A 16892-nucleotide genomic window follows, 5' to 3' on the forward strand; every position below is an offset into this window, starting at 1 on the left:
GGGAGATCTTTAGTTGAGGCATGTGGGATCTAGTTCCCTGTCCAGGGATCGAACCTAGGCCCCCTGCATTGGGAGGTCAGAGTCTTAGCCACTGGACCACCAGGGAAGTCCTGGGACCAGTTATTTTGTGTGGTTGTAATAGCAGAATTCAGCCCTAATGTTGACTCATCCTTTTTTTTTTTTTCCAAGAAAAGCTAGAACTGTGGATTTTTGTGTTTTAAAAAAAATATTACAAATACTAACTTGTTTGAAATACTGTGCAGATCAAATGAAACAAGTCAGAGATTCCATTTAGCCATTGTTGCAATTTTATGAACTCTGCTTTTTAAAATAGAAACTACTACCATCTGTGTTAAGTTCAAGAGTCAAAGTCCATGACCCTCAAACTGGCTGCCTTGCTGGGTAGCCTGCAGCTTTTGAGTTCAGTCTGCAGGTTTATGGAGAGTGACTATCACAGGCCGATCACCAAGCAGCACTTAAATCACCTGGCAATTTATGCGTTGCTTAACTGATTATTACTCAACAGATCGTATTTGATCCCCCTCCCCAACCTTTTCTTTCTCTTTGCTTTCATTTCTGACCCTGATGATAGAATTCCTTTGAAGAAAAACATACTTAGCCTTTCTGAACTTTAATAAAAGAAAGCTTCTGATAGAGGAAAACTTGAAGGTTCTTTAAGCCTGAAAAGAGCTGTTAATTCCTAAACAGACTGTAACATTATGAAATATTTAATGTTTCTTCAAAATCTCCAGTTTTCCTTTAGTCTTAATGATGACTGAGAAGATATTTTTATATTGAAGTAGAAGTCTAAAGATGGTATTTGACTGTGTTTCACCTTAGGCAGAGCAGTAAACTCCCTTCCAGACTTAGTTTCCTTATCTGTAAAATGGAGATTAAAAATACACGCCCTACGTACTTCATAAAGTAGCTGTTACAATCAAATGAGAATGTGAAAAGCATAAACTTTGTATGAGTGCTTTAGTAAAGTCTGTTAAAGAATGACAGCTCGCCTAAAGCTTCTGAAATTGCCTATTTAGAGAAAATATTTTAAATTAGAATATATTCAAAATTCAGGAATCCCCATATCAGTAGATGTCTACTTCTAATAGCAACTTTCCTATTGAAAGATGACACTGCTGATGGTATCATTGTGTGAGGTAGTGGCTGAAAAGTATCCCTCTCCAGTTCTGTAAGCATGACTGGTTGTAGTTTTGGTTAAAAATCTTGTTCGTTCAGATGACACCTGATACACATACTCTTTCTTGGTCCCACCATCATCTTTCCCTTCTCACCCTGTACTTAGTTTCTTTTTCATCAAAATTAACAATTATCACTTGAGATTTATACTTAATGTAGAGTCTTTTCTAGCAGCACTTAATACACACTTAAAAGAAGAAGCCTTAACTGAGAAACACAGGATACCTCATTTTCACAGTAATTTTTTTTTAAGTTCCAGTGATGAAAGCTCTAAGGCAGCTTCTTCAAAGGAAGATAATATTGATGAATCCAGTGCAACCAGTGTTGAATATTAGGTGATAAAATCTTTATCACATCCAGCCTGACTGTCCTGTAATTTAGGCTGAGTCTTTTAGAATAGTTACTCCTTTTTATTAGTTGTGTGGTTGTCATACAGCCATGGAAGGAAAAAATTGAACATCACAATCATCAGCAATATACCTGAAAGACAAACAGTAAAATAACACAATCTTTAAGAAGTTTATGATCAGTGATTATAATTTAAGATTATATACAATTATTTACCAAGAGATTTTTAGAGGTGTGTTTAAAAGAATTAGCTATATGACTTCTACATAAAACTGTAGATATTTTGTTTTATTTATTTTTGGCTGTAGCACATGACATGTAGGATCTTCGTTCCCCAACCAGTGATCGAACCCATGCCTCCTGTGGTAGAAGCATGGAGTTTTAACCACTGGACCACCAGGGAAGTTCCATCATGTAGATATTTTAAAGTCTAATATTCTCACATGATTTTTCTTCAACCATTAATCTTTAAAAACAGTACATACTTGGAAAAACTAGTAGGATCTAAATAATGAATTCAAAGGATAAATAGAAAGATCTGGAGTTCTATTTCTAGCTTCATTACTGACTTGCTAAGTGAGAAACTTGACTTGGGTCTCCATTTTAATCTCAACCATTAGTAGCTTTTAGAATTGTATTAAGCAAAGTTTCTGAAACAGAAATTTCAGTTGACATTTTAAAACTTGAATATAAATATGCTTTTAAAAATCACATTAGTAAATTTTCATTTTTGAGGTCATATCAGATAAATCTAGCATATGTATAATAGGTAATTTAAAAGACATTTTTATATTAAAGATTTAAAATTTTTCAATGGGAAACAGATAGAGGGGACTTAGCCATGGGACTCAAATCACTGTCCAAGAGAAGTCTGTGGTGGTTAATGGTTTTATCTTAACGTATATAGGTTTAAAGCTCTATTGTTGTTCAGTCACTAAGTTGTGTCGGACTCTTTGTGACCCCATGGACTGCAGCATGCCAGGCTTCTTTGTCCTTCCCTATCTCCTGGCGTTTGTTCAAATTCATGTCCGTTGAGTCAGTGATGCTATCTAACCATCTCATCTTCTGCCACCCCCTTCTCCTTTTGCCTTCCATCTTTCCCAGATCAGAGTCTTTTCCAATGAGTCGCCTTTTCCCAGGTGGTCAAAATTACTGGAGCTTCAGCTTCAGCATCAGTCCTTTCAGTGAATATTCAGGGTTGATTAAAGGTAGGCTTAACACTCTAAATCAGTTAAACTTAGATTAAGAATGTGTTTTTATCACATGCAGATTTGATAATTTACTGCTATTTGATAAGGAAATTAAGGTTTGACTAATATTTGGATAACAAATTTTAAAGAGATGAGCCTGGTTTGCAACCAGAAGCTTTAGATTAAAAAAAAAATCAGAATCAATATAATTCACAAAATTTGACATTTTCTTTATAAAGTTGGAGCTAGAAAATAAGACATGTTTAAAACTTTCTAAAATGGAGTTGCAATTTTATAGAATCAAATAGAATTTACTAATTTTCATTATATGAAATGTATAAGCTAGAGAATTAATTCTATATACATCCTTACAGTCACATTTCTAACATCTTATTAATTTGGAGGAGGTGGCAGCGTGCCTGGGTTCAATCCCTGGTCAGGGAACTAGATCCTACGTGCCGCACCTACGAGTTGGCATGCCACAACTAGATCCCATTTGCCATGACTGGAAAAAAAAGATCCCATGTGCCATAATGAAGATCAGTGATCCCATGTGCCGCAACGAAGACCTGGTGCAGCCAAATAAATAAATATTAAAAAAAAAAACTATTAGTAGACCTGTCCAATTAGTGACCTTTTTAACTTCTTTGTGAACTTCAGTGACCTTTTTTTACTTCTTAAAAATCAGAAACAGATAATTTATCTTTGAAGAAGTTACTGGAAAACACTAGTAATGAATAGATGAAAAAAAGTTACCGTTATTAGCAGTTTAAAATACAGTTTCTGATATTCTTCATGTTTAGGTATAGATATTACTGAGTATGCTGCTGCTGCTAAGCTGCCTCAGTCGTGTCCGACTCTGTTCGACCCCATAGACGGAAGCCCACCAGCCTCCCCCGTCCTTGGGATTCTCCAGGCAAGAACACTGGAGTGGGTTGCCATTTCCTTCTCCAATGCATGAAAGCGAAAAGTGAAAGGGAAGTTGCTCAGTCATGTCCAACTCTTAGTGACCCCCATGGACTACAGCCTACCAGGCTACTCCATCCATGGGATTTTCCAGGCAAGAGTACTGGAGTGGGGTGCCATTGCCTTCTCCGATTACTGAGTGCAACAGATGCTAAATGTGAGGAAAAGTCCTAAATGACAGGAATGGAGGGTGAATGGGAGGAGTAAAGTGTCATGGCTATTCAAACCTGTTAGGCCCATGTTCTCTTCTGTAGGTACCCTCCCCTTCCCCTGCCCCCCTTTTTTTTTTAACAGAAATAAGCAACAAGAAACAAAATGCAAACTATGGATAAAAAGAAGAATGAACTAATTAGAAGGCCAGTTATCCTCATATTCATTTATAGCTGTGAATTACAGTCAGGCTTAAAACAGATGATTAAACAAAATCAAGAAATGCTGATAATTTATATAAGGATATGCATATCATGATTAGTTATTTTGTAACTTTTTTTGTGTTATTTGACCTATTTGAGAAGAAGAGTTTTACATAACTGACCCAGATAGAAATAACAGGAATGCAATTTGTGGAAAATTTTAAAACTACATTTATTATAGTTCTGTATTGTTTCATGAAATGCTGTTCGACAAAATGGGTCAGATGAGCTAAACAGTATTTTATCTGGAGCTCACAAACTTGAAAAAACAAATTCCTTTAGCAAAAAAAGATTATTTTTTAGTGGAAGTAATCACTCGTCACTTCTTTGCCCTCATATCTAAGGGCATATTAAAGAGAGATTAAACTTCAAACTTACTATTCTTAACTTGTTTCTTTAAAGACAAAAGCAGTTTTAACGGATACTGCACAAAATAAAATGTTATTTCGGACATAATATTTCATACCTTTTTTGTGACATTCCATATTGTATTTTAGTATACCCTAATCTTTTCATCATATTGAATAAAAATATACTTACCTAAAGAAGGAGACAGCCAATATACTATAAAAAATTGAAGGAATGCTTCATCAAAACACTTGAAATGCAGTGAAAGTGCCAAAGTTGGATTAAATACAGCTCCTGTTAGACTTCCTCCTGTAATACATATTAACCAGAATGATATCAAACCATATATCTTACATTTTCTTGCAACTAGAAATACAGGGATTACTAAATAAAACTTTTATTTTAGGTATTTAAGTTTTCTTATTCTGTAATTTTTCTTTGCAGAATCACCTGGCATATTATAGAATATAAAACAGATTATAGATTATAATATGCCAGGTGCAAAAAAGGCAGGAGGACAAAGGACATTAAGAATTTTCATCCAGTGCTTTTGCTGTGGTATATTATGAATACACATTGAAAATTAACCTGCTCTATTAGTATTCCTACACTTTTGTAAAACAGATTTGGCTGCCCTTAACATTCAACTTAAATTAATAAAAATATAATGAAAATGTTGTTAAAATGGGTACAATACCCCAGGATCCTCTTGAACAGAAATAACCTTGGTGTTGGAACAAAAAGTAAACTATTCCACTTTTACTTGTCAACAAAGCCCTAAAGAAGTGATTGTGAATGGTATGTGAATTATATCTCAATAAAGTGGTTACAGAAAAAAATTTTAATAAAAAAAGAAGTGACTGAGTAATTATGAAAGATCAGCACAAATTCTAACTGTTGCCTGCTTTTCAGGACTTAGGGTCCAGCTCTTCACTTAGGGTCTCTCTCTGAGATGGGGCCCAGGAATTTTATAGCTGTGGCCACACAGCAAGTGAGGAAAAGCGAAAGAGGTTGGACTGGCTGTCCAGTGGTACTCACCAAAACTGTGGCTCAGCTTTTCAGAACATACCCTCATTGTATCCCTGAGATAGAGACATTTCTGGTGGTTGTTCCATGTGGAAGCTTGAGCACACTCATCTGCCTCCAACTTAGCTACAGCAACAGATCAGAGATCTTCACAAATTTTACATGGACACATGCCACAAGAGCATGTTAACTGTTTTTATAAAATGCCGTGAAATAAAATTGGAAATTAAGTGACCTTTTCATAAAATTTCACACTTGACAGGCTGAAAACATTGAAGCTTTGTTGAGATAAAGATGTTGAGAAATGAACTGAGTTCACTCCGTGGCTAAGAGTTTTTTTCTTGGCATGCCAGCCTCACAGCACAATTCATATTCATGCCTCAGCAATTATAAATGACATCACATCATGGACCTTCAGAACCACTCTTGAATAGTCAAATCTTGGAATGTTGAGCCTGCAACTGCCAGGGGCCAGCAGAATTATTTGGTTGGCATGCGGTCATTTCAAATTAATGCCACAAAGAATTATTGAGTTCTTATGTTCTGGACACCATGAACAGAAAGGTAAGAACTCACACAGATCTTTCCACACAGATTATACAATAAAATATAATGTAATATGTACAGTGATAATACAAGTGACCTGTGATTTTTTTTAAGGCATTTATCAATAGACAACCATTGCCTTCATAATTAGTTTGCTTCAGTATTCCCATTAGGTCTTTGGTATTTCTATTAGGTCTGAGAACACTATCATTTGGTCTTATACCACGCTAAACCTCCAGTTACTTCATACTCTGTCTTCTAATCCTCCCATCACCAGATCTGCTCAGTATGACTTGGTAGATGCTGCTTCTCTTAAGATGTACAAGTCTGTTCCTCTCTCTTGAGTATGAACTGGCTTTGCAACTTGCATTAACAAATAGAATGCAGCAGAAGTGATGCTATGTGAATTCTGAATGTGAGGAGCAACACTGAATTCTAGGTTCAGGTCTCAATAAATCCATCATTGGCTTCTACTCCTTGCTGTGTTGGAACAATGCGCTGACCGTGTACATGAGCTGATCTAGGCTGATGGAGGATGAGAGGCCACAAGGAAAAAAACTGAGGTGTCTTAGATGGCTGTTAACTGCTGGACACATGAGTGAAGCACCTTTGCTCTTCCAAAGAAACCAACTGTCCAGCTATATGATCTCAGGGGAATTTCCTATCTAACCCACAAAATCATGAAAAAAAAATTGTTATTTTAAGCATTAAGGGTAAGTTAACTGATTCAGAAATCCATTGTGTCAACAAAAGGTCCAAAACATGGCATTGGCTTTGATATTTTAGGCAGGATCATTCTTTGTTAGGGTTCTATGCACTGTGGGATTTTTAGCTTTCCTAGCCTTGACCCATTAAACGTCAGCTGCATATTCATCTTCCCCATATAACAAACAAAAATGTTCCCAGACGTTGCCAAAATTGTTCTGTTGAAAACCACTGTCCTGGAGAACTACTGGTACCTGTATACTAGTAGACATGTATAAGGTTGTTTGTTTATAATAGCAACAAACTGGGAAAAACCTAAATGTTCATTCATAAGAAAATAGCTAAATAAATAACTTTATTATTAATTTGGAATGCTGTTCAGTATTCAAATAATAAGAAAGATCTCTTTACTAACACAGATCTCCAAGATAGTATCATTGAACCACACCACTAAAAAAACTGCAGAAAGTAAGGTATGATTCATCTTAATATGAACACACATAAAATAGTTTCTGTAGGGTCCTATCAATATGTACAGTAAATGTACATAAGAGTTTGGAAGGACACGCACGCACAGAGGACTATACTGGTGAGAAGAGGAGGCAGGGAAGGAGAGGGGACAGGCATGAAGGATGGTAATCAAAAGGCATTGAGAGTCTCATTGGTAGTGTTTCCATTATTTACAAACAGAACACATTCATGTATTTTGTAGTTAAATATGAATTATTTAAAAAGTAAGAATTATCCATCAGGCACAGAACTTGGAGAAAATGACTCTGAAAAATTAGTTACTATGTATTGATGTCTGGAGGGAGGAAGCCATTACACCTGTTGAAGAAGAGGTATCAACAGGGAGATCCAGCTGGCTGCCAGGAATCTCAGAGGACAGTGTGAACTTGGTGAAATTAGGACAGTCAAAAGACAGAGTTCCAAATCTGGTAATTATAGGCACTTAGGTGTCTCAGCACTCCTAAAGCAAATCAAGTTCTCTGTGACAGAATGACACTAAAATCATGCAAGACTTGTATAAAAGCTACAGTGTCAATTAACTAATTTATAAAGTGACCAGACATCTATGCCAGTTACTGTGGGAAGAACTTGGAGTACATTATTTTTCATGATAGTCTGAAGCGATAGTGTTATTCTCCATTTTAAGGATGAGGAAACAGACCTAAATTATCTATCCTAAGGACACAGTCCAAGAGGCTTATGCTCTTTACCATTGTATTATACTGGCATGAGAAAAACAAAAACAAAATATTTTGTGCCTTGTTTGAAGCTGTTTTTCATTTGTAGATTGGAACCTATGTCATTATGGTTATTGTATTAAATATAAATATATATATATATATAGGACTTAGCTCCCTTCTTTGACAAATAATCTATCCAAATTCTTCATGACTTAGAAGGATTCCAAAAGCTCCTGAATGGAGTAAAAATGGAATTACTTTGGACATTTTATTAGGCTTATTTTAGAAGCTCTTAGGCATAAAATATGGAATACCCAGATATGTATTATTTCTTTTGATTTTTTTAAGTGAATAGACTATTTGCTATTTCATTCATTCTACTCATTCTAAAAATAATGAGTATTTATTTGTAATGGGACACTCTCAGTCCTGGTTATGTTTCATAATGAATAAAACAATTTTAGTCTCTGTACTCATAAAGCTTACTGTTTGGTGGAGGAAGACAGGCATTACATCAGAAAACAAGTATATAACTAAAAGTTCTGCAAAGGAACAGTACAGTAAGAAAGACAACCTACTTGGATGTGTAAAATAGATTTTTTTTTCCAATATCTAATTAATTTACGCAGTTCTCTCTTATCCTAGTCATTGAACCAAATTCTCCCCAAACCTAAACCTTCCAAATCTGCATTAATAGTTTTATAGTTTTAATATGTTAATAACACAAAGCTTTTTTTCACTTTATTTGGGAAGCCAATAAATACAAGTGTTAAAGACATCAGTGGCCTCCATCTGCACAAATGTGCAGGGTGCTAAATCAATAAATATGCAATCAGATGCTTAGTCATTGGCTATCCAAGGAGCCTGTAGCTCTGTTGCTGAACAGTTATGTTCTATAAGCTTAAATAATCAGTTCTTTTGATATGACCTGTATAAGTGACTTCTGGGTATCCTCAAATGCAAGTGATTAAAGAAATATCCCAGCATGCAACTTAGTCAAACCAATACTAATATTATCTTGGTCGTGGTGGTTTAGTTGCAAAATTGTGTCCAGCTCTTAAAACCCCATAGACTGTAGCCCACCAGACTCCTCTATCCATGGGCTTTCCCAGGCAAGAATATTGGAGTGGGTTGCTATTTCCTACTCCAGGGGATCTTCCCAACCTAGGGATCAAACTCATGTCTCCTACATTGCAGGTGGATTCTTTACTGCTAAGCCACCAGGGAAGCCCAATAGTGTTTTAGAAATTAAAAAATGAGAGAGAGTTACATATTGAAGTAACTTGTAACAATTCCTGACTTAGCTAATGCTTCCCCTGCCTTCCCTTCCCTATCTATTCTTAACTCCTTCCTGCAAAGTCCTCATGTCTGCCTGATGAGATACACACTGAGCTAGTCCTAAAACAGTTCACTCTATTTAAATAGCTCTGACCTAAAGTTATGATTTATATCCATAGAAAATAATGGGAAGTGATATGACTTAGTGCAGCATTTCCCAAAGTATGCTCTCTTCTACTGCACACTCCTAGACAAAAGTATTCCTATGTTTGAAAAACTGTTCCATATCTTTCTCTTGGAGTTTCACTATAAACAGTAGCATAGTAAAACTCTGTGAGTCTTAAATTAGAAAATCTGTTTAATCCAGTGTTTGCTAAATTTATTTGGTAACAATCCTTTGTTAACTTAAATTTTGTTATGTTATGGTAAAATATAACATATGCCATTTTAACCATTTAAAAGTGTATATTCATGGCACTAGTTATAATGTTCTGGAGAAGGAAATGGCAACCCACTCCAGTGTGCTTGCCTGGAGAATCCCGGGGACGGGGGAGCCTGGTGGGCTGCCGTCTATGGGGTCGCACAGAGTTGGACACGACTGAAGCGACTTAGCAGCAGTTATAATGTTCAACCATCACCACTATTTCTAAAATTTTCATTGCCCCAAACAGAAATTGTACCCATTAAACAAAAAAATCCCTATTCCTCCTTGCTGCCCAACCCATGGTAACCTCTGTTCTACTTTCTGACTGTGAATTTGCCTGTTCTGAATATTTCATATAAAGTGAAGTCATATAACATTTGTCCCTTTGTGTCTGGCTTATTATGCTTAGCATAATGTTTTCAAGGTTCATTCCTATGGTAGCATGTATCAGAACTTCATTCCTTTCCATGGCTGAACAATATTCAGTTGTATGTATATATTTTTGTTACTTTTTAGGAGCATGCTATAAAATGCTGATAATGAAATGAGTATAAGCTTTAGTGTAAATCTGAACCATGGTTCCAGCTCATTCTGTTAATAGCTGTGTGATCTTGAACAAGGCATTTCACGTTCTTAACCCTCACTTACTTTACTTAAAATGGGAATAATGTATTTATTCATCAGTGGGTTGTTGTAAGGATTAAATACCAAAACTCATAAATTTCCTATATGCTTGCACGCTGCCCAGTGAATATTCTTATCTTCCTTATTTGGCAGAAAAGGAACATCATAATAATCAATATCTGTAACAACAATAAATAATTGTTAGGTTCTGTCCCTGCAGTTTTCATCGCTGTCCAATATGGTACTCACTAGCCAGACATGGCTATTGAGTACTTGAAATGTTGTTACAGTGACTGAAGAATTGAATATTTTAGTTGATAAGTACATGTGACTAGTGGCTGTGATGAACTGACCAGCAAAATATAGATGGGAGCAGTGGTTCTCGGTCCTGGTTTCATATTGGGATCACCTGGGAAAAATTTAAATCTACCATTGCTTAGGCCCCTTCACACAGCAATTAAATCTTATTTTGTTTTTTTTCCACAGCAATTAAATCTTAATCTCTGTACCCAAATATGGATATGTTTAAAACACTCCCCATGTGATTCCTATGTAGAGGGAATGTTGAGAACCACTGCTCTAGTGATCCTTTCGGTCTCTCCTCCTCCATCAATTAGTAGCCTCATTTCAGCAATGTTGATGTCAGTAATGTGAGGGGAAGGAAAAGAACATTTCTGGATATCTTAAATTGTTATTTTATGGGTCCTTTCCAATAACTCTCATTATATTTATGTATAATTTTAAATATTATCTTGTTTCTCTTCTCTCAAAATCTTTGTCACTTATAAAATAGATACTGGCTAATATTATATACAGTATTACTGTTGAAATAATAAATATGTATTAAAAGTACAAAAACAGGAATACCAATTTATAGATTATCAAGAGAGGGATAAGGAACTCTGTATAACATTGTGTTAATTTAAAACTTCTTTTTTTGGCTGCCCCTGTGGGGCATGTGAAAGTCTAGTTCCTTGGACCAGGGATCCAACCTGCACCCACCCCCTAGCTCTGCAGTGGAAGTGAGGAGTATTAACCACTGGACCAGCAAGGAAATCCCTAAAACATCTTTTAAATGTTTACCACATCTAATTAAAGTACAGAGCTAAACTGTGGCATAACTTTTTGCAAGGGATGATTCTGTTCATATACAGGGGATGTTTCTGATTTAGTCCAAACTTAAAATTTTAATAAGCAACTACTCACCAACCCCTCAAATATGCATATATCCTTCCTTCTTTCCTATACCACTCATTTCCATCTGAGTCTACAAAAAGGATGGTACTAGATTTTAAAGAAGGTGAAATGAATCAGAAAGTCTTTCATTTTACCTAGGAAGTTGAGCATATGTTTAAAAATCCTTAAGGTTTGCTTCTACTCATAGTTTCCCTTTCAATGGGCAGAAGACAGAGTCTTACTACTAATTCTTTTTATTAGATTCCTACCTCCCAAACATTTTACAATTCAGATAGTTCTAGTGAAAATATTCTGTTATGATCATTTAAAATGACGTGCTTCATCACTGCTTTTCAAATTTCCCTATCCTATTTAGAATATTTTCCTGTCCTAGTTAGAATATCCACTATATCTGAGATCTGTCAAGGTAAATACGATTTACAAAAAATCAAGCAGATTTCTCAAGAATTATTTTTTTCTCAAGAATTTTCTCAAGAATTATTTTTAAAAAATCTTTGATTTCAAGCAAGTTTTGATTTTAAAACACATCTTTCTTGATAGGCCATTAAAAATTGAAGATGAATTAGAAAGGAAATATATGATTTTAAGTAATTTTGTAAAAAATAAGAAATAGAACTATAGAAGTTTATTTCCCACTCTTACTACTAGCTATTCATGTAGCTTGTGCTTTAAATTGGAAGGAACTTTTGAAACCCAGGATCATTTTTCAGCGAGAGCCTCAGCAAGGATCTATATACCAAGTGGGCAAAAGGTAGCCGATGTTATCTTTCCTCTCTACTATTACAACAATCCCTTTGTAGGATATCTGAACCCTTGGCAGTATCTCACATGATCTCTGTTTCAGCACAGAAGTGGCTTTCTCTGGGTGTTAAAAAGAAAGCACTGAATGGAGGATCTATATTTGCACCCTATCGGTAAAGAATGAGCTGCAAAATGATTAGAATTACGGAAATACCAATACTGACATCATAGAAGCGTAGTAGTTTCGAATGAATCCTGGCAAAGAACTTAAGAGTCTCAAGTCATAGAAGCTCCGGACGTGCCCAGTGTTTTGTGGGAATAACAAACCTGCATAAACCAAAAAGGTGATGAGTGCTGACAGCAGGTGGATACGAAGCTTGGTTCGGACCTCCTGGAAGTGCAGCAAAGCGCTGTGGAAAATAAAGGAGCAGACAGCCTCTATGATGACCGCTTTGGGCAAGTCCACTTGAATGGGATTCCTGCAAGCGAAGCTCCTCTCGCTGACGTGATACTTGGTCATCCCCAGGCTCCACAGGGCGCTCATGCAGTACCTGCTGCACAGGGCACCAATCAGCTGAGCTAACAGTCTAATCGCACCCGTCTCAGCGGACATTCCCCCCAGCATTATCTGCATCATCACGCCGCACGGGTTGCTGGAGGTGCCCACCAGAGTCAGGCCATGCACCATTGAGAAGAAGTAGATTAGCGTCAGCGGCCAGGTGGGGTGCAGGGGTTCCTGCTCACTCAGCAGTTGTAACTCATGAGTGCAGAAGCAGAGCTGGAAGGTGGCCAGAAACTCCAAGACGAAGGCGTGGGCCATGGGTCCGTTCAGCTGCTGCCGGGTGACCACGCGGGCTAGCCCCGTGAACAGCACGATCGACAGCATCAGCCCCAGCGAGGTGCAGGTATCCTGCATCTCGAGCCAGAGCCCCCGTAGCGCGGTCATGGCTCTCTCAGCACCAGACTGGGCTGCCTGCTCGGGCTCTGCAGGAGGCGGTCTCTGGGCCCCAGTCCTAAGTCCTCAGCCCCGCCCCCTCCTCACGCCCCTCGGGGCGGGCCGACTCCAGACCAGCCGGAGGCCCTGGGGGTGCCACGCTGAAGGACTCCTCCCCATCTCCCCGGCTCTACGCTAGAGTTTTGTTGCCAGAGCCGGGGAGGAGGGGAGTCGACGGGCCTCGAGGAGAGCTCTGCCAGGGCACCGTCTGAGGGGGCCAACGGCCAGCAGAAGCCAGACACACGCCCTCGCTGTATCCCTCAGGGCCTGGGAGCGGGCGCGGGTGGGGCAGGGAGTGGAGGGACGGCGTGCGTCCGGAGGCCATTGCGCATGCGCATGGTGGCCCGTGCGCCCTTGCGAGAGGCTAGACTTGGGCCCCAGGGTCCCCGGCGCTGAGAGGGAAGGCGTGCGCCTCCTGCGCCTTAACAGGTCCTTTGACGTGAGAACCTTGAGGGTTTTACTTTTCAGCTCCTAAAACTGTAAAGCCGTCAAGCTGCAATCCAGACCCCCTAAAGAGCTTTGCGGCCAACCACTTCGTTTTTAATTTCTGGGACGACTGAGAAGACGAGAAGCGGTGGAGGCCGGGGGTGGGGCGGCGTGGGATAAGGTGGGGCTGGGTACTGGTTTAAGGGGAGTGAATTTCACAGAGAAATAAGGTATGACCTGTGTGAAGAAGGGTATGCCACTGCGTCTCCCTGAGTCTTTTTTTTTTTTTTTCCCCACCTGCCACCTGTAACATTTACCTCAGAAGGTTGTGGGTCACACGACCCACCTCATGGATTTGTTTAAAAAAAAAAAACAAAAACGCCAGAGGCACCGTGGCACAGAGCTTAGCAGACAAAAGGTGGTCAATAAGTGCTAGCTTAAAGTTGAAAGAGCGGATCTTGCCACCGCTCTCCACTCCCAACACCTTGCCCATTTGGGATGGCCACGTTATGGGTACAGCTGGGAGGGAATGTCTGCGATTCCCCATGCTTGGCATCTACCGTGCCTGCGTGCATGCTAAGTCACTCAGTCGTGTCTGATTCTTGGCGACCCCATGGACTGTAGCCCGCTAGGCTCCTCTGTCCATGGAATTCTCCAGGCAAGAATACTTAAGTGGGTTGCCATTTCCGTCGCCAGGGGAGCTTCCCAACCAAGGGGTTGAACCCATGTCTCAAGTCTCCTGCATTGGCAAGTGGGTTCTTTACCACTAACGCCACCTGGTTTTCTGCTAATAATGTAAGTGTCATGGGCTTTCCTGGTGGCGCTAGTGGTAAAGACTCCACCTACAATGCAGGAGACCCGGCTTCCATCCCTGAATCAAGAAGATCCCCTGGAGGAACACATGTACACCCATGGCTGATTCGTGTGAATGTGTGGCAAAAACCACCACAATATTGAAAAGTAATTAGCCTCCACCTAAAATAAATTTTTTAAAAAAGAAAAAAATACAAGATCCCCTGGGGGAGGAAATGGCAACCCACTCCAGTGTTCTTGCCTAGAAAATCCCATGGGTAGAGGAGCCTGGTGGGCTAGTCACTTAGCACACATAGGTGTCATGGTTTAGCTGGGGGAGAGGGGTGCAGATACCTCTGTACTCTCCAGCTTCTGTCCTGCCTCCAGCAGGCTCTGTTGACCACAAGTCCCTATTTCTTAAGGCTGTAGAGAATGGAGAGAGAAATAAAAATGAGGGGACTAATTAGCCCGAACTTCAAGTGATAGAGCACTTGGAAGGTGTTCTTGCTGGTTCTCCTCAGCTTTGTTTCCCAATCTCAATTTGTTCATTTACAACTAATGAAAGTTCTCTTTGTAACTCTCAAATTTTCTATGGTGCCAATAGACATTCCCTGAATTAGAAAAACAAATTATTTCAGAAAACAAACACTGTAGACAAATGAGGTCCTTTCCTCTTTCCTGTGTTTGTGTCTGACCAGAAAACTTGTCTGACCAAGTTTAAATTTAGAGTAAATTTAAACTTTTTGTTTGGTCACTGCTGTTGAAAGAAATTGCTTTCAAATCACGTCTGTGAGTGTAACCCTTTCATCGCTCCCCTTTACTAGAAGTCACTTGACTTTTTGTTACTGTGGATATATTTTGATGACTTTAAAAATATGCACAATGTGAGAGTTGTGAATTAAGTTTTATTTGGGGCAAAGTGAAGGCTATGCTCAGAAGACAATACCTCAGACAGCTCTGAGAAGCTGCTCTAAAGAGGCAGGGGAGCGTCAGCATGTATGTGATTTTGGTGAAGGGGGAATACATGCAATCAAGCACATATTTTTTGCCTACGTTTTCTGCTGGTCAAGAGGAGCAGTCATCACCATGAAGGATTTTAGTGCTTTTGTAGATATGAAGAGATACAAGAATTGGGCTCATAATATCTGCTCCTGAAAATATCTAACTATCTGAAGACCCTTTCTGCCAGTTTTTCCCTAAGCACAGGGTGCCTTGTTTTTTCTCTCCACCCTGAACTCCTTTCAGGAAGTGTTGAAAATCAGCAGCTGTATTAGCACATGATTTATCCTTGTAAAGGTAGATGACAAGTGCCAATCTGTAGTTGACAATTTTGTTTACTGCTCTGCTGATAATTCACTTTTGCTAGCAAAAACCATGTAGAAAACTAGTCTTTTGGACTTTATTAGAAATTGTAATAACATTATAATATACATTGTTATTTAAAGAACTTTGGTCATTGTTTAAATTAAAGAACAAGACCAAAATAAACCCAATTACTTGTGATTGAGGGTTTCACATCATATGAATCTCTGTTTTCATAAACAAGAGGTCACTAATTAATCCACCCCATTTCCTTCAGCATAAATGTTTGTTGATATTGAAACCATTCATCTCAGGTTGGGACTTGAACCCATGTGCTGGGACTCCAACCTGGCCAAAACCCGGTTTGGGGCGCTAACCTATGTGACCAGGACTCGAACACAGCCAAAACCCAAGGTCTTCCAACTAAGAGCAGACACCTTGTTTCAGGACTTAATGAAGCTCAGGTTATTGATGTCTCATTGCAGAAAAAATTCAGTGAGAGACAAAGTGATAGGTAAGAAGTGGATGTATTTACAGAGAGACACTCCACAGACAGAATATGGGCCATCTCAAAAGGCAAGAGGGACTGCCTTGAAATGTGGTCTGGTTAGTTTTTATAGGTTGGGTAATTTCATAGGCTAATGAGTGGGAGGATTATTCCAGCTATTTCAGAGGAAAGGGCAGGGATTTCCAAGAATTGGGCAATTGCCCACGTTTTGGCCTTTGACGGTTGGCCTCAGAACTGTCATGGCACTGGTGGATGTGTCATTTAGCTTGCTGATGTGTCATGAAGAGCGTATACTGAGGCTCAAGGACTAGTGGAGGTTGACTTGTTAGCCATCTTGAACTTGTTGTTTAGTCCCTCAGTCACGACTAACTCTTTGTGACCTCATGGAGTATAGCCCACCAGGCTCCTGTGTCCATGAGATTTCTCAGGCAAGAATATTGGAGGGGTACTCTTTCTACCCCCTTCTGATGCCTATGTCAGAAGCTTTCTCTATCTCCTTTATACTTTAATAAACTTTATTACACAAAAGCTCTGAGCGATCAAGCCTCGTCTCTGGCCCCGGATTGAATTCTTCTCCTCCGGGGGCCAAGAATCCCGGTGTATTCGCGTGATTCAACAACAACCTTTCAGGTAGAAATGGTGAAGTGAAAGCCTCTGAAATTTCCTGCCTTCTCTTC

General features: G+C 39.0%; 1 protein-coding gene across 1 annotated transcript; it reads right to left on the bottom strand.

Annotated features, from left to right (window-relative positions):
- Nucleotides 1-1591: 1591 nt before the first annotated feature.
- AQP11 (aquaporin 11) lies at nucleotides 1592-13235 on the bottom strand. The gene is made up of 3 exons (XM_010853241.1): nucleotides 12521-13235; nucleotides 4655-4771; nucleotides 1592-1677 (listed from the first exon to the last, which is right to left on the bottom strand). The coding sequence occupies exons 1-3, from the start codon at nucleotides 13137-13139 to the stop codon at nucleotides 1598-1600; spliced, it is 816 nt and encodes a 271-aa protein (XP_010851543.1). The 5' UTR covers nucleotides 13140-13235; the 3' UTR covers nucleotides 1592-1597.
- Between the last annotated feature and the right edge of the window lie 3657 nt (nucleotides 13236-16892).

The sequence above is a fragment of the Bison bison genome, unplaced genomic scaffold (assembly GCF_000754665.1).
Source record: "Bison bison bison isolate TAMUID 2011002044 unplaced genomic scaffold, Bison_UMD1.0 scf7180017864324, whole genome shotgun sequence".
In the NCBI taxonomy this organism is placed as follows: domain Eukaryota; kingdom Metazoa; phylum Chordata; class Mammalia; order Artiodactyla; family Bovidae; genus Bison; species Bison bison.